At 41.9% G+C, this 18698-nt stretch overlaps 1 protein-coding gene across 1 annotated transcript; it reads right to left on the bottom strand.

Annotated features, from left to right (window-relative positions):
• Positions 1–892: 892 nt before the first annotated feature.
• LOC133477316 (dentin sialophosphoprotein-like) lies at positions 893–7656 on the bottom strand. The gene is made up of 10 exons (XM_061771941.1): positions 7520–7656; positions 7178–7232; positions 7006–7068; positions 6759–6818; positions 6470–6529; positions 6363–6389; positions 6198–6263; positions 5994–6059; positions 4422–4484; positions 893–3360 (listed from the first exon to the last, which is right to left on the bottom strand). The coding sequence occupies exons 2-10, from the start codon at positions 7229–7231 to the stop codon at positions 1135–1137; spliced, it is 2685 nt and encodes an 894-aa protein (XP_061627925.1). The 5' UTR covers position 7232; positions 7520–7656; the 3' UTR covers positions 893–1134.
• Positions 7657–18698: the final 11042 nt, after the last annotated feature.

The following is an 18698-nucleotide window of genomic DNA, read 5'->3' as shown; positions in this document are numbered from 1 at the left end:
TAGGTACAAACGTGTATACAATTTTTGTGCCCCTTTGTTAATGAAAGAAAAACCCACAGTGGTCACAGAAGTAACTTGAATCTGACAAAAATAATAATAATTGAAGTTGAATGAAAATTAACCCATGAAATGCACACTTAACCCGGAAATGTATTTTTAGCGTGAGTGAAAAATCAGCAGTTTTAAGTATGATGTGCATTTTGATTGGCTGTAATCTGCAACATTGGTATGACGTGCACCTGCGATTCATATTTTGAATCTCATCAAAACTGGTGGCCGGCTAATCGGCTACTCATGAAAACAGTTAACAAACCATCCCCACTGCACGACCGCTCAGTCGGATTAAGCCGTGTTGCTTGGTGTGTGGCAACCTTATTACAACGGGGCAACAAAGACAGCAAGTAAATAATGATTAATGTAATTTAATGAGTACAAAAGACTTTTTCGGCAGGCGCTGTTTTTGTGGGTCCTTCTTTGCTTGAATGAGGTCACAGGAGACCGAGTGGCAAAGAGAGCGATAAATTACAATTTTGAGAGTAACACAGTAATTTAAGTTACTGAGCTAGCAGTATTTCACGTATTACTAAAGATAGTTATCTTCTCCCGGAGTGTGCGTCAATGGGAAGTAAGTTCATGCCACCATGTAGTGTGTCCAATTATTAAGTTGGCAAAGTTAACTCCATGTCATGCCTACCTGTTATGTGCTAAGTTAGCATGCTATGCTAAGTTATCATCTGCCTTATTACCTATTGGGTGACACGGATCTGGCAAATCATATTATCATTATTATATGATGATTCTATCAAACTTTGCCTGATAAAGGAATACTAACTGGAAAGTGTGACTGGGAAACAGCACAACACATTTTGCGTTTAAGGATGAGACAAGCAAATAAAAATTAAAGATTTATTTTCATAAAACACACAAAATGTAGAAAACTATGGATACACTCCAGGTGAAAACAAGTAAAAAATTATTTTAGTAAACACACACACACACACACACACACACAGTAACATTATGATGCCAATATCAATTTTCAGGAGTAGAAAAAAATAGCTTATGTTACACCTAAAACCTTCAGACAGCTTCAGTAATCTTGAAGTTAACATGGGAAACTTGTTTTAGGTGAGGTCATCTTCTCCGCAGACGTAACTCCATGTTGTCTTCATCTGACACCATGAGATTGTCAATTGAGTAGTGGGCGTCGTCACCTATGTCCTGGAAGAAATATTCCTCGCTCTCACAGCTCTCATTCCCGTCCTTGCAGTCTGCGCCTTTGCTTTGGTGCACCTCACTGCTTCCATGACTGTTGCTGTCATTGGCCTTACTGGTTTCACTGCTCTCATGGCTGGTGCTGTCGCTGGCCTTGCTGGTTTCAGTGCTTTCCTGACTGATGGTGCCACTGGCTTCATTGCTTTCATGACTAGTGGAGTCATCGTCCTTAGTGGTGTCACTGGATTCACTGCTTTCTTGACTTTTGCTGTCACTGGACTCACTGCTTTTATGCCTGGCCTTAGTGGTTTCACTTTTGGTAATGTCACTGGATTCACTGCTTTCATGAGTACTAGTGTCACTGGATTCACTGCTGTCGTCAGTGGTAATATCACTGGTCATGGTGGTCTGAATGGTTTCCTCACTGGTGCTCTCACTGCTGTCAATCACATCACTTACCAGTGAGCTCTTGATGGCATAGTTTACTTCACTGACCTTAACTGACTCCTGGATTTCATTACTGGGGCTGTTACTGACCTTACTGGACTGTTTGCTCTCATCACTGGCACTCTGACTGCTTTTGTCTGCCTTGTTGCGTTCATGACTTGTCCTGTCATGAGTGTCACTTGTTTCACTGCTTTCACTACTGGTTCCATCAGTATCCTTGTTGGTCTGACCAGCTACCTCACCATTATTTCCACTTTTGTAAATAACTTTATTAACCAATGGTGCTTTGATGGTAGAACTTTTGTCATCGGTTTGACTTGACCCTTTGCTATCACGACTAGTGCTCTCATTGGACTCGCTGCTGTCACTGGCCTGACCAATATCACTGATGTCACTAGTCACACTGGTCTGAATGGTTTCTTCACTGGTGCTCTCACTGCTGTCAAGCACATCACTTACCAGTGAGCTATTGAGGGCATAGCTAACTTCACTGACCTTAAGTGTCTGATGCGTTTCACTAATGGGGCTGTTACTGGCCTGACTGGACTCAGTGCTCTCGTCATTGCCACTCTCACTGCTGTTGTCTGCTTTGCTGCTTTCTTGACTTGTATTGTCACGTGCGCCACTTGTTTCATTGCTTTCACTGCTGGTGCTGTTGTTGGCCTTACTGGTCTCATTGCTTTCACTGCTGGTTCCATCACTATCCTTGCCCGTCTTAACAGGATCCCCACTGATGCTCCCACTTCTGTAAATAACTTTGTTCACCAATGGGCTCTTGATGGTATAACGTTTGCCATTGCTTTGGCTTGACCCATTGTTGTCACTACTCGTGCTCTCATTGGACTCACTGCTATCACTGGCATTATTAGTATCACTGATGTCACTCGTCACACTTGCACTGCGGTCGTCACTGGTGATATCACTGGACACGCTGGTCTGAATAGTTTCTTCACTGGTGCTCTCACTGCTGTCAATCACATCACTTACGAGTGAGCTCTTGATGACATAGCTTACTTCACTGGCGTTAACTGACTCATGGGTTTCACTACTGGGGCTGTTACTGACCTGACCAGACTCTGTGCTCTCATCACTGGCACTCTCGCTGCTGTTGTCCGCTTCATTGCTTTCATGATTTGTACTGTCACGAGTACCACTTGTTACATTGCTTTTACTACTAGTGTTGTCGCTGGCCTTACTGGTCTCACTGCTTTCACTGCTGGTGCCAGCACTACCCTTGATGGTCTGATCAGTTTCCCCACCATTGCTCCCACTTCTGTAAATAACTTTATTTACCAATGGGCTCTTGATGGTATAACTTTTGTAATCGGTTGGACTTGACCCATTATTGTCACTTCTGGTATTCTCATCGGATTCATTGCTGTCACTATTGGTGGCCTCACTGAAGTTACTGCTCTCGGTGCTTACACTACTTGAGCTGTCAATCCTCTGATTTGTTTTATCGCTGGTGCTGTGACTGCTGTCAGTCACATCACTCTCCCTTTGGCTGTTGATGGCATGGCTTATGTCACTGGCCTCGTTGCTGTCACTACTGGCGCTCTCATCATTGTCAACAGTGTCAGGTGTGTCGCCTGTGTCCCCTTCCTCGCTGGTGGTGTCGCTGATGTCGGCTGCGTGCTGCACTGATTGACTTGTGACTTGGTCGTCAGTACTTGCATAAGAAGGATCCCAACTCTGAAGCTGAGAAATAAAAAAAGTATTTGTGTTACTTGAGCCATTTTTAGTCAGTGGGGTTCATTTCAGTACGCCATCTTGTGGCTTGCATGCCAACGTTTGGGTGTTTAGGAGGCAGTATGGACCCATTTTTCTATGCCATTTAACCTTATTAGAGTTTGGGTTAAGCTAGAGCCTATCCTAGCAGACTTTGGGCGAGAGGTGGGCTATAGCCTGGACTTATCACCAGCTAATGGCAGGGCACCTAAACAACTATTCACACTCACATTAAAAACTTATAGACAATTTAGAGTCTATAATCAATCTAACGCACGTTTTTGAAATGACGGAGGGAGCCGGCGTACTCAGAAGAAAACCCATGCAATTGCAAGTACGGCGAGAAGATGCACACTCCCACAGGAAGGCCTGAGTTGAGATTTGAACCATAAAACTCAAAACTGTGAGGCGGAGGTACATTTTAGTCAACCACTGTGCTGTCTGCAAACTGGATGAGCTTTAAAAAAAATAAAACTAACATCATAACAGCGCTGCACCTTGTCAACCACCAAATACATTTTAAAGGTGACAAAGTACATTGCTAGCTTTATGCAGAAACACAACTGACTTGTTTCCTTAATCCACAATATTTTGTGAAAAATAGCATTGTGTTCTTCCTATTATTATTGCTGCATGGAATATATTTTACAACAAGGCCCTTTTGGATAGACAGTCCTTAGTTATCTATCTATCTATAGTTATGCACAGACAAAACGTATGACAGGAAATGCTATAAAAAACTATAATACTCCTTATATCCTTACATCCAAAGAAAAGTAAAATTAAGTCAGAATATAGAATGTATCATTTATTCTCGAGTAGTTCAATTCTGAGTCTTGAATAACAACAAAACAACACAAGACATTACAGAAAATCAAAAGTTAGCTAATGCAGAATCACACTTCAGAACAAATGTGAGGGGATTTTTTTTCAAAGCTCTGAATAACCCAAAATGAAGTGAAAAGAAAACATCTCAAAATGATGCCTTCAATATTGAAACTCATAATTAAGCCATATGTAGAGTTAATCACCTGTTGGTACTGTTGGATGTATTGCTGATAGGATCGTGGATCATAGTAGCCTCCACTCTGAGCCTGACAGAATTTAACAGAGAGACTTTTAATGATACTCAAACATCAACAATGTATTGGCATGTTTTTTTAAGAAAGGGCTACAACCCCAATTCTAATGAAGTTGGGACGTTGTGTTAAACATAAATAAAAACAGAATACAATGATTTGCAAGTCATGTTCATGCTCATCAAACACCTGTTTGGAATATCCCACAGGTGAACAGGCTAATTGGGAACAGGTGGGTGCCATGATTGGGTAGAAAAGGAGTTTCCCTGAATGTTGTCGTACTAGAGCGGCTCCAACTACCGGAGACAAATTACTTGTGTGCTTTTTGGACGTATTTGGCAAATAAAGATGATTCTGATTCTGAGAGAATGTGGAGAAATCACTGCATGTAAGCGGCAAGGCTGAAAATCAACATTGAATGTCTGTGACCTTTGATCCCTCAGGCGGCACTGCATCAAACACCGACATTAATGTGTAAATGATATCACCACATGGGCTCAGGAACACTTCAGAAAACCAATGTCAGTAAATGCAGTTCGGCGCTACATCCGTAAGTGCAACTTGAAACTCTACTATGCAAAGCAAAAGCCATTTATCAACAACACCCAGAAATGCCGTCGGCTTCTCTGGGCCCGAGCTCATCTAAGATGGACTGATGCAAAGTGGAAAAGTGTTCTGGGGTCCGACGAGTCCATATTTCAAATTGTTTCTGGCAATTGTGGACGTCGTGTCCTCCGGGCCAAAGAGGAAAAGAACCATCCGGACTCTTATGGACGCAAAGTTCAAAAGCCAGCATCTGTGATGGTATGGGGCTATGTTAGTGCCAATGGTATGGGTAACTTACACATCTGTGAAGGCACCATTAATGCTGAAAGGTACATACAGGTTTTTGGAGAAACATATGCTGCCATCCAAGCAATGTCTTTTTCATGGACGCCCCTGCTTATTTCAGCAAGACAATGCCAAACCACATTCTGCACGTTACAACAGGGTGGGTTCGTAGTAAAAGAGTGCGGGTACTAGACTGGCCTGCCTGCATTCCAGACCTGTCTCCCATTGAAAATGTGTGGCGCATTATGAAGCGTAAAATACGACAACGGAGACCCCGGACTGTTGAACAGCTGAAGCTGTACATCAAACAAGAATGGGAAAGACTTCCACCTACAAAACTTCAACAATTAGTGTCCTCATTTGCCAAACGTTTATTGAATGTTGTTAAAAGAAAAGGTGATGTAACACAGTGGTAAACATGACCCTGTCCCAGCTTTTTTGGAACGTGTTGCAGCCATAAAATTCTAAGTTAATGATTATTTAATTAAAATCAATAAAGTTTATCCGTTTGAACATTGTCTTTGTAGTGTATTCTATTAAATATAGGTCGAACATGATTTGCAAATCAAAATATTCTGTTTTTATTTCTGTTTAACACGTCCCAACGTCATTGGAATTGGGGTTGTAGAAGACATCTCAATTGTGCCTTCAACAGCAGAAAAGCATAATTAAGTTACGTGTTGAGTAAATTACCTGTTGGTAGTACTGGTACAAGTACTGCTGATAAGACTGTTGATCATATGAGCCTTCAGTTTGAGACTGAAATAAATGAACAGAGAGAGAAACAGTTAATGATACTCTTTAACATCACCATCAACGTGATTACACTGTTGCATTCTTTTAAGGTTCATTACTGTCAACAATAGACCCATACATTCAACGTGTTGAGTAAATTACCTGCTGGGTGTACTGGTAGGGGTAATGTTGATAGGATTGTGGATCATAGGAACCTCCAGTTTGAGACTGAAAGAAATTAACAGCGAGAATTTTAATGATACCCTTCAAGAATCTGGTGCATTCATTGAAGGTTCATTACCGTAAGCTTTGAACAAAAACACTCACTTGATGTTGCCGATTTTCTTCAGAGCTCTGAAACCAAAAAGAAGAGGAAATGTGAAAATAGTGTCTTCAACAGCAGAAAATCATAATTTAAAAATATATTGATTTACCTGCTGATGGTACTGATAAGGGTAATGTTGATAGGATTGTGGATCATATGAACCTCCATTCTGAGACAGGAGAAAAAACCTTTAAAGATACCCTTCAACGTTAAAATAATTACTGCTGTCTTATTATAGGGTTCATTGCTGTCAGCTATTAAAAAAAAACACACAGTGACCCCCCCACCCTCAGAGCTCTAAAACCCCTCAAAAGAAGAGAAAACAAATTTTGTCTTCAAATGGTAGCCTGTTAAGTACTATATTAGGTTATATTTAAGCCATGTATTGAGTTAATTACCTGCTGGTGGGAGGTGCTATGTTGATAGGATTGTATATTATATGAACCTCCAGTTTGAGACTGAAATAAAGTAATGGAGAGAGAAAGAAACATTTAATGATACTCTATATCAACATAATAACTAATGCGTTCTTTAAAGTTTTGTTGCTATAAGCTGCAGATGTGGTTGCAAGAATGCCGAGTGCAGACTATTATCACCACCCCATTAGTCAAATGAGATGCTGTATTTCCAACATTTTTCACTCACAGATTCACTTGATTCACTTGATTCACTTGATTCACTAGATTCTGCCACGCCATTAAATGAAATCTGCCAGAAAACAAGAAAAAAAACATGACATTTGGTTTTTAATAATAAGACAAAAATTGTAAGACTTGGAAGTAATCATTGTTCTTATTTTTTGAAAATGTGTACTTACAGGTTTGGCATATACAGCCCCAATAAGGCAAAGTGTTAGTATGATGACCCTCATTCTGTAATACAAATGTAATTCACATTACTATAAAGCTGTATCATACTTGTTACCCATACAGAGACACCAAACACTCAGTGTCACTGAGTATAATCATAATAATTAGATAACATTATTATTGTTGTTATTATTATTAGAGACCCCTATAGCTGGAAGAGGTTTTAATGCAAATTTAAAAATACATCACAAAACAAAAAAATTTCACATTAAGATAATTCTATAGTAAGAAGAATGCAAACACATTTAACTGACTGAAAATATGCAAAGTAAATATTTAAGTAATATTACCTGAAGAGAAGCAGTCAAAGCTTGATGGATGATAATATTCTTTATTGGTCAAACAGCAAAGTGAGAAGCTGTCAAAGTCTTCAGCTTATATGTGACAGAGAGCTGGAGAAGCCAGTGCCTATTCTGAGCTGCAAGCGGGTGGTTGAGACATGCTGTAGGAAACCCCAACAGCTACTGTATATATGCAAACCAAATTATGTTTTAGTTACATCACTTCCTTCCGAATTTCTCCTTCGTGGACACGCCAAGGTGTATTTGTGCCAGAGAGCGAGCTCAAAAACACATTTTGGCGGGATGGGGATGATTACACATACAAACCACAAACAGACACCACAAACACGCATGCACACTGCACACACATATACACGCACATACACACAGAGACACTTTTCTTTGAAACAAAATTCAAACCCAGTTATTGCACTTCAAACCAAGTGTCATAATGTGTGAAGCACCATTATGTCGGCAAGCACATTTTTTCTAGTCCAGATACATAAAACAAAGAGACAGACAAACAAGAGTACAATGAGTTGCAAATTCTTTTCAACCTATATTCAATTAACTACAAAGACAAGACATTTAATGTTCAAGCTGATGAACGCTATTGTTTTTTCTCATATATTCTGTCATTTCAAATTTGATGCCTACATCACAGTCCAAAAAAGCTGGTACGGGGGACAACAAAAGACTAAGAAAGTTGTGGAATGCTCCAAAAACTAATTTGGAACATTTCACAGGCGAACAACAGGTTATTTGGAAACAGGTGAGTGTCATGGTTGGGTATAAAAGGAATATCCCGGAAAGGATCAGTTGTTCACAAGCAAGGATTGGGCGAAGTTCACCACTTTGTGAGCACCTCCATGTGCAAATAGTGCAACCGTTTCAGAACAATGTTTCTCAACATACAATTGCAAGAATCTGGAGAGATTACCGCACCTAAGGGGCAAGGCGGTAAACCAACATTGAAGGCTTCTGTCCTTCGATCACTTGGGTGGCACTGCATTAAAAACCGCGATCATTGTGTAAAAGATATTAACACATGAGCTAAGGAACACTTCAGAAAACCGTTGTTAGTTAACACAATTCACTACATCTAGAAATGCAAGTTAAAACTCTACCATGCAAAGCGAAAGCCGTATATCAAGAACATCCAGAAACACTGCCGGCTTCTCTGTGCCTAAACCCATCTGAGATAGACTGACACAAAGTGTAAATGTGTGCTGTGGTCTCACGAGTTCACATTTCAAATTATTTTGGGAAATCGTGGACGGGCCGAAGAGGAAAAGGAAAATGCAAATTGTTACCAACTAAAAGTTAAAAAGTCAGCATCTGTGATGAAATAGGGGGATGTATGGCATGGGTAACTTGCACATCTGTGAAGGCACCATTAATGCTAAAAGATACATACAGGTTTTGGAGCAACATATGCTGCCATCCAAGCAATGTCTTTTTCTGGGCATTCCCTGCTTATTTCAGCAAGACAATGCCAGGCCACAATGTGCACGTGTTACAACAGCATGGCTTTATAATAAAGCCTGCCAGCATTCCAGGCCTGTCTCCTTTTGAAAATGTGTGCACATTATAAAGTGCAAAATACGACAACAGAGACACCGGACTGTTGAGCAACTGAAGTTATACATCAAGCAATGAGAAAGAATTGAACCAACAAAGCTTTAACAATTCGTGTCCTCAGTTCCCAAACACTTACTGAGTGTTGTTAAAAGGATAGGCGATATAACAGTGGTAAACATGCACCTGTCCCAGCTTTTTGGGAACGTGTTGCAGGCATCAAATTCAAAATTGGTGTATATTTACAAAAACAAAAAAACAAGATTTACCAGTTTGAACATTAAATACTGTAGCTTGTCTTTGTAGTGTATTCAATTGAATATAGGTTGAAAAGGATTTGCAAATCATTGTATTCTGTTTTTATTTAAATTTTACACAATGTCACAACTTCATTGGAATTGGAGTTGATAGATAGATAGATAGATAGATAGATAGATAGATATATAGATAGATAGATAGATAGATAGATAGATAGATAGATAGATAGATAGATAGATAGATGCACATTTAAAGGTTTATTCAGACTCTGCCACCCTCACGTCATATGTGAAATACAGATGAGCAAACTATAGGGTTTGTGTTCCTTTGGGGGAAAAAAAAAACCACCCACTCAGAGCGGAAACGGGGCACAGACAAAGTTATGCCTGTTAATTTACATTGTCACCGCTTTTACCAAAAACTTCTGTCTGTCTATGAGGATGAAGTCCAGTAGGGAGTGTAATTCCTTCATACTTACTATAATATAACATAGTTAACATTTAACATATATCTTCATTCATGTGCCACCATATTACATTGTCTTTGTGACATAATTGTGGATTGTACATTATCTGTATCTGCAGATTATGGCCCAGCCTGCAAATTTCATCCCTTACAGGACAATAACGTATAGGCCTACTGTATTTCATTAACCTTGTTGATAACTTCACTTGCTTAAGTATTAAAATTAATACTGGGAATACAATGATATGACAAAATGAAAATGTTGAGGAGTGATTCACTTACAATTGTCCTGTAATACCACAGGATTACATTTTCCCACCCTTCCTGCAACACTCTAACGCAATAGTAATTCTGATAATTTGAGAATATTATTAGAGATTAGAGAGTATATGATTATTGTCTTTGTGCAAAGTACAGGTACACAGCCAAACAAATGTAGTTTGTATCAAGCTAGAAAAAACAACTGGCAATACATCCAATATTATTTAAATAGAGTAGAATTTAGATCTAAATGTGAAAAGATTTACAAATATGATATAATGGATGGCGGCACGGTGGATGACTGGTTAGCACATCTGCCTCACAGTTCTGAATACCGGGGGTCAAATTCCAGCCTCGCCTGTGTGGAGTTTGCATGTTTCCCTGTGCCTGGGTGGGTTTTCTCCAGGTACTCCGGTTTCCTCCCACATCCCAACGACATGTGTGGTAGGTTAATTGAAAACTCTAAATTGCCCGTAGGTGTGAATGTGAGTGCGAATGATTGTTTGTTTCTATGTGCCCTGCGATTGGCTGGCGAACCAGTTCAGGGTGTACCCCGCCTCTCGCCCGAAAATAGCTGGGATAAGCTCAAGCCCGCCTAGACCCTAGTGAGGATAAGCGGTACAGAAAATGGATGGCTAGATGGACAGATATAATGTTTGTACAGAACATGAACTATATCAGCATATTCAGAGGTGATTCTGAGGCAAATTATCAACATATGTGAGTTTGGTTAATGCAATGGAGGTGGATGAGTCAGTGCGAAAACAATGTGTCAGTGTGTCTGTTCAGACATTGAACGATGGAGTCATCACTGCTGATGAGTCATCCATTCATTTATTTACCATACCGCTTATCCTCACTAGGGTCGCGGGCACGCTGGAGCCTATCCCAGCTATCTTCGGTCGAGAGGTGGGGTACACCCTGAGCTTGTCGCCAGCCAATCGCAGGGCACATTTAAACAAACAACCATTCGCATTCACATTCACACTTAAGGGCAATTGAGAGTCTTCAATTAACCCGCCATGCATATTTTTGGGATGTGGGAGGAAACCGGAGTACCCGTAGAAAATCCACTCAGGCACGGGGAGAACATGTGAACTCCACACAGGCGAGGCCGGATTTTAAACTGGGTCTTCAGAACTGTGAGGCAGATGTGCGAACCAGTCGTTCACTGTGCAGCCTAATGACTCATGGAGCTACAAATACAACCCGGAGACCAAACGCCTGAGCCACCAGAAGAGTCCAACGGCGTTAAGGCCAAAGAAAGCAACAGTCAGAGTCCAAATCCAAGTCAAAGTCATGTTGATTGCATTCTTTGATGTAATCCAAATCCACTCAAAGTTTGCTTTGTTCAGTGCACGAGAAGTTGAAAGAGGTGTGGCAGAACAACTCATGGGTACTTCACCATGACAGCAGGTCTGCTTTCAACGCCTTGAGCATCCGGCAGTTCCTGGCCGAGAAAAACATTGAAGTGCTGGAGCAACCTCAACACTTGACCTGGCGCTATGTGATTTCCCCCCGCGCCCCTCTTTCTCAAGCTCAAGAGGGTCAGCAACAGGACCTGTTTTGCGGATGTTAACAACATCAAGATATCCGTGACAATGGCGCTGCGGAGGATCCCGGCAGAATCCTTCCAGGAGTGCATGAAAGCGTGGCAGAGAAGTTGTGGGAAAGTGCGTCAAACTCCAGGGGGATTACTTCGAATGGGACAACAGTCCTGGAACTTGTTTGACACGCTACACTACCAGAAAAGTTTGAAAACAGTTTATCATTTCCAAACCTTATTTGAAGTAATACTAATAATAATGAAAATTTTTGTCAGATGTGATACATCATGTATTTATATATTGGTATCCGATATAGCGGCACGGTGGCCGACTGGTTAGAGCGTCAGCCTCACAGTTCGGAGGTGGGGGGTTCAATCCCCGGCCCCGCCTGGGTGGAGTTTGCATGTTCTCCCCGTTCTCTCCCAAAAACATGCATGCATTGGAGACTCTAAATTGCCCATAGGTGTGAGTGCGAATGGTTGTTTGTTTGTATGTGCCCTGCGATTGGCTGGCAACCAGTTCAGGGTGTACCCCGCCTCCTGCCCGATGATAGCTGGGATAGGCTCCAGCACGCCCGCGACCCTAGTGAGGAGAAGCGGCTCAGAAAATGGATGGATGGTATCCGATATAAAACTCATTCCGATTCTGAAATGGACAGTGTACTGTATCAACTGATACATCTGCAGTTAAGCCAGTTGTTTTTCAGGATTTTGAAGAAGAAGAGCATCAATATTTTCTGCTCATAGGTCCGTACATGTATGAGCCAGATGCGGTGGATGCCGGCATCAAAGTTGTTCCCAACCAACCAGACACGAAATGGCGTCTCAACACAAGGAAACTCGAACAATTGCTTTGTCGAATAGGAACAATGCCTCACGACACAGTAATGCGGCATCTCAGGAACCCAGATAAATAACATATTAAAAAAGAAGGCAATGAATACCGGTAGCTTTCTTCACAATAACCAGCGTGGTCTACAATGAGCCTCCTGGAAGTGATGTCACTGCCGAAGATTACCATTTTATTTATTTATTTTTTTTGTATCTTCATTTCCAAGGGGATTGCCATGGGACAAACCAAAACTACTGAAACAATGAATGTCTTGATGAATTTCAACCTCAGATTTAAACTTTGCTGAATTTTAAATTGTACTTCACATAAGCATGTTAATAACAGTAGGAAGTGTGTACAAACTTTTGACCGGTAGAGTAATTTATACAAGGTATAACTATGGACTGTGCGAAATACAAATCGCAAATACAGGTGCCTCGATGAGGAGTATATGGACCGTCAGTGCAAAAGTATATAATAACAAATGCTAATCAAAAATTGGCAAATTGGTTTTATGTTGTGCTTTTCTAGATACTCAAAGATGCCGATTATTAATTACAAAATTATTTAATTCTGTGTTGTATCTGTTCTTTTGATTATTCTATAGCCATGAGACTAAATCGGAATTTCGTTATGTAATCCATCCATCCATCCATCCATTTTCTGAGCCGCTTCTCCTCACTAGGGTCGCGGGCGTGCTGGAGCCTATCCCAGCTGTCATCGGGCAGGAGGCGGGGTACACCCTGAACTGGTTGCCAGCCAATCGCAGGGCACATCGAAACAAACAACCATTCGCACTCACAGTCATGCCTACGGGCAATTTAGAGTCTCCAATTAACGCATGTTTTTGGGATGTGGGAGGAAACCGGAGTGCCCGGAGAAAACCCACGCAGGCACGGGGAGAACATGCAAACTCCACACAGGCGGGGACGGGGATTGAACCCCGCACCTCAGAACTGTGAGGCTGACGCTCTAACCAGTCGGCCACCGTGCCGCCGTTATGTAATCCATTGTGTTTATTTTTATTTGTATTTTTTTAGAACCCCATTGTCACTAAAATATAGTTTTGTTAACATGTATCCATGCTCTGTATGGTTTTTATATTGGGACTATTGGATTGGTCCGTGGAAATAAGGTATGTACAGTAGGATACCTAAATAAAGAGGTCAACCTTTCTTTCCTCTCTGAGGCTTGTAAAGGTTTCCTGGCTGCCCATATATGGTCTGGCTTGAAATAAGACTAAAAAATTCCTTGTTTAACCTCCTTGGAGTTTGGCTACACTCAAGAAACATGTAATTAGGCTGGGGATGTTCACTAAAGTCTGGAGCACTTTGCAAACCGCAGCCACCACTCGGTGTCCTACTTTAGAAAGGGGCGGAGTCAGTCAGGGCTGATTGATGCTTGTTGTGGCACGCAGACCTGCGGTTTACTATGTCTGCATGTTCACCATGTGGTTATGTGAAGTTCTGTGATGCATTGACCTTCACAGTCAAGAATACTGTGAATTTACACAAGGGAAATTACTTGATGCAAGTGGAGATTTGCCACATAGACTTGAGTTTGTATTTTCTGTCAATCATATTTCTCTAGATCCACCTGTAGCTGCTTAGTTCTTAGCTGCATAACAATGGTATTCCAACTACTGCATCAATATATAAAACGATTGCTTAAGTTAATCAATATATATTAGGCAGGGAGGAATAGTGAATGCTAACACTCGGAACAGAAAAAAAAAACACTCACCTCAGATGCCACAAGAATCTTGGGTACAATATAGGTGAAAGTCAGTTCAGCTCTGGCATTAAGAAAGATAAATAAATCCCTTAAACTTGGAAGATTATATTGGATTTAAAAAAAAATAGAGGTGACAATAACTGTTCACGCACAGTTACTTCAGACATTGTTCCAGTAGTGCACACTCCAACTGCTTATCCTTTCGCTTTCATTCAAAACTGTATTTTTATATACTTGCAGTATACTTGGGTTGAGAATTTGAGTTTGTGAGTAATGTGTCTCTTCTGGTCACAGTAAATGTACACTCAGGTGGTGCTCGATTATCTTGAGCAGCATGGCCTTGTTTTCCAACATTCAAAAATTATTGTGGCGTAGTCAAGATGTCCTTTTAATGCAGCCCTATGGTGGGCACAAGCCAGTGCAAACTGTAGGCCGGTCCCAAGCCCGGATAAATGCAGAGGGTTGCGTCAGGAAGGGCATCCGTCTTAAAACTTTGCCAAACACATATGAGCGTTCATCCAAAGAATTCCATACCGAATCGGTCATGGCCCGGGTGAACAACATCCGCCACTGGTGGAAATACAGCTACTCTGGGTCGAAAATGAAGGAGGTGGAAAGCGGGTTTTTAGGCAGAAAGAGAAGAGGAAAGCACAGAGCCTAAAACTGAATATGGGGACTTTGAATGTTGGCACTATAACAGGAAAATCTCGGGAGTTGGTTGACATGACGATTAGGAGAAAGGTTGATATATTGTTTGTCCAGGAGAGCAGGTGGAAAGGCAGTAAGGTTAGAAGTTTAGGGGCAGGGTTTAAATAATTTTACCATGGTGTAGATGGGAAGAGAAATGGAGTTGGGGTTATTTAAAAAAAAGAGTTGACTAAGAATGTCTTGGAGGTGAAAAGAGTATCAGATCGAGTGATGAGGGTCCATCCATCCATTTTCTGAACCGCTTCTCCTCACTAGGGTCGCGGGCGTGCTGGAGCCTATCCCAGCTGTCATCGGGCAGGAGGCGGGGTACACCCTGAACTGGTTGCCAGCCAATTGCAGGGCACATAGAAACAAACAACCATTCGCACTCACAGTCATGCCTACGGGCAATTTAGAGTCTCCAATTAATGCATGTTTTTGGGATGTGGGAGGAAACCGGAGTGCCCGGAGAAAACCCACACAGGCACGGGGAGAACATGCAAACTCCACACAGGCGGGGACGGGGATTGAACCCCGCACCTCAGAACTGTGAGGCTGACGCTCTAACCAGTCGGCCACCGTGCCGGAGTGATGAGGGTGAAACTTGAAATTGAGGGTGTTATGTGTGATGTGATTAGTGGGTATGCCCCACAGATAGGATGTGACCTAGAGGTGAAAGAGAAATTATGGACAAATTTAAGGTGGAGGTGGGACTGCATCAGGGATTAGCCCTGAGCCCCTTCCTGTTTGCAGTGGATAGACTGACAGATGAGGTTTGACTGGAATCCCCGTGGACCATGATGTTTGCCGATGACATTGTGATTGGCAGTGAAAGCAGGGAGCAGGTGGAGGAACAGTTAGGAAGATGGAGGCATGCACTGGAAAGCAGAGGAATGAAGATTAGCCGAAGCAAGACAGAATGTATGTGCATGAATGAGAGGGGTGGTGGGGGAAGAGTGAGGCTACAGGGAGAAGAGATAGCTAGGGTGGAGGACTTTAAATACTTGGGGTCAACCGTCCAGAGCAATGGTGAGTGTGGTCAGGAAGTGAAGAAACGGGTCCAATCAGGTTGGAACGGGTGGTGGAAGGTGTCAGGTGTGTTATGTGACAGAAGAGTCTCTGCTAGGATGAAGGGCAAAGTTTATAAAACAGTGGCGAGGCCAGCCATGATGTATGGATTAGAGACAGTGGCACTGAAGAGACAACAGGAAGCAGAGCTGGAGGTGGCAGAAATGAGGATGTTGCGGTTCGCCCTCGGAGTGACCAGGTTGGATAAAATTAGAAATGAGCTCATCAGAGGGACAGCCGAGGTTCGATGTTTTGGAGACAAAGTTAGAGAGAGCAGACTTTGATGGTTTGGGCACGTCCAGACGAGAGAGAGTCAGTATATTGGTAGAAGGATGATGAGGATGGAGCTGCCAGGCACGAGAGCTAGAGGAAGACCAAAGAGAAGGTTGATGGATGTCGTGAGGGAAGACATGAGGGCAGTTGGTGTTCGAGAGGAGGATGCAGGAGATAGGCTTACATGGAAAAGGATGACGTGCTGTGGCGACCCCTAAAGGGACAAGGCAAAAGGAAAAGAAGAAGACTCAAGATGTCCTTTTCTGTTTTCTTGTTTAGAAAAGTAGTGACTTTTAGTGTTTGCGCTACAATGATAATGCCAGCTTTTTAAAAAAGATGTCTCCTTTGAGAACATCTTTTTATAGTTGTGTTTTTACTCACATGACTGACATGCCTGTCATTTAAGCAAGGGGCCATCCTAAACGGAATGGTCGCTAGGTAATCGCAGAGTACATAAAGACAAAAAAACCCAAAACATTCACACTTACATGCACACCTATGGACAAGAGTCTTCAATTAACATGTATGTTTTGGGAATGTGGGAGGAAGCTGGAGTACCTGTCGAAAACCCAGTAAGCACATGCAAACTCCAGACAGGAAGGCTGGAGCCGTGATTCGAACCTTGAAACTGTAAGACAAATGGCCTAACCACTAGGCCACCGTGCTGACCAACAATGCGCCAAAACAACATAACATAAATTTGTCAACTTCAATTTTAAACTGCCTGTAAACAAGGTCTAAAATGTTAAAAAAAAAATCTGCTTTCTTGCCTTATAAGGAGCTGGAACCCATTTTTCAGTATTTGTCTTGACTCTCACAAACATTTGTTGGGTTTATGGCTAATGACAATGGTGCCTTTTTTAAGGAGTGAAGGCAATGAGGTTACATCTGGGATCCTGGATTGCTGCATAAATGTCACTTAAAATGGGATGTGATTTTGGGCAGTTTTATGCTACAGCAGTTGTATCTAATTAAGAATGCTGAAATGGCCCGAGGAGAAAAAAAAACAAAACCTAAACAACCTTTTTCAGTAGGTTGCAATTCTAGGTTAGTTTATTGCATTTCTTTCAGCTGGGATGGTTGTGAAAAGGTAGAATATGGCTAAAGGGCCCCTTGCTTGACCTCAAAATGGCCTTTTTTGGCCATTGCGTCAGACCCATAGGAGTCCTTTTTTGCATTTCCAAAGATATGGTTGGTGGTGCCCTTTTCTTGAGCCAAGACAACAGAAAGAAGGTTGAATCAGGGCCCAGGGACCACAGTTTGACCCAGAAAGTTGGACTTCATCTTGTTTTCATCTTGACGTGCAATAGCCCATTTTTAGTAGCATATTGTTATTGATAATTTCAACAGGCTCTTGGCTGCTGAATTTCATGTTTTGGGCTAAAAAAGGTGTTTTTTGCCTTGCACAGGTTGTGTCCATTTTGGATCCAAGTTAGCACATTTTTTGATCACTTTACTTTATTTGTCACATACAACGTCCAGTCAAATATGTTCTGAATCCAGTGGGAGGATGTAGACCGCCTGGGGAACCAAATCCAGACCTTGTGTCAGCACCTTGGTCAAGGGAACAGACTGGAAATGAATTGAAATGATTTTGGAATGTGGCAGCAGTCTGGGGCACCCTAAAAAAAATCCAGAGGCGTGGACGGAACGTGGAAACTCCACCTTGAAAGGCCCCAAAGTCAGGTGTTAAGAGCAATTGCAAAGCTGGAATTGAAACAACCACTCCACCACCATGCTGCCATGTTGTCAAAAAGTTGAAATGTACTCCCTCAGCGTGGTGACTGGTTCTCTTCAGCTAAGCTGACTGGGTTATTTTTTTCTTGTTGTGTTTCTAGCGTCCCTTTTTTTTCTTGATCCCCGAAGTCTTAAAAACATTTTTTTTTTAAATCTAGCTTGCGGAATCCCAATTTGCCCCAGCGATGCTTGTGTTGCAACAGACTAGCCCATATTTCATTTTCTGTCTAATGCTGGCCTTGTCTGTTTCATGGAGTGCTCGTGGTAGTGCTTAGTACAGCTGCCTCTCAGCCAAGATGTTCTTGCTCCAAATCTCAGCTTGAGAATTCCTGTTTGGAGTCTGCAGGAGAATTTGAGTGACGATGGTTGTTTGTCTTTATGTGCCCTGTGATTGACTGGCGACCAGCCCAGAGTGTCACCTACCTCTTGCTCAAAGTCAGCTGGGCTAGGCTTAGCCTGTGACTCCAAAAAAGTAAATACTGTATACAAAATGGATGGATGAGTTCCTGATCATGCCCAATTCAGCAAGTCATTTCTTATTCAGCTGTCATGGAGTGATATGTAATTGCTCTACATAATGTTAGCTTCCGATGCATGGTACAGCTACCACATCATTGCCCTGTTACTACAGTCAAACAATTTACTATCATACATTTATTCTCTCCTGCACAGTATTTAGGTCTTTCCGCTGAGCCCCAAACACCCCACCACCAGATGTTATCAGTGTTAGTGTGACTGACCTATTATGT

Source organism: Phyllopteryx taeniolatus, chromosome 4, assembly GCF_024500385.1.
Source record: "Phyllopteryx taeniolatus isolate TA_2022b chromosome 4, UOR_Ptae_1.2, whole genome shotgun sequence".
Classification (NCBI taxonomy): domain Eukaryota; kingdom Metazoa; phylum Chordata; class Actinopteri; order Syngnathiformes; family Syngnathidae; genus Phyllopteryx; species Phyllopteryx taeniolatus.
This window is presented reverse-complemented; position numbering and strand designations above follow the sequence as displayed.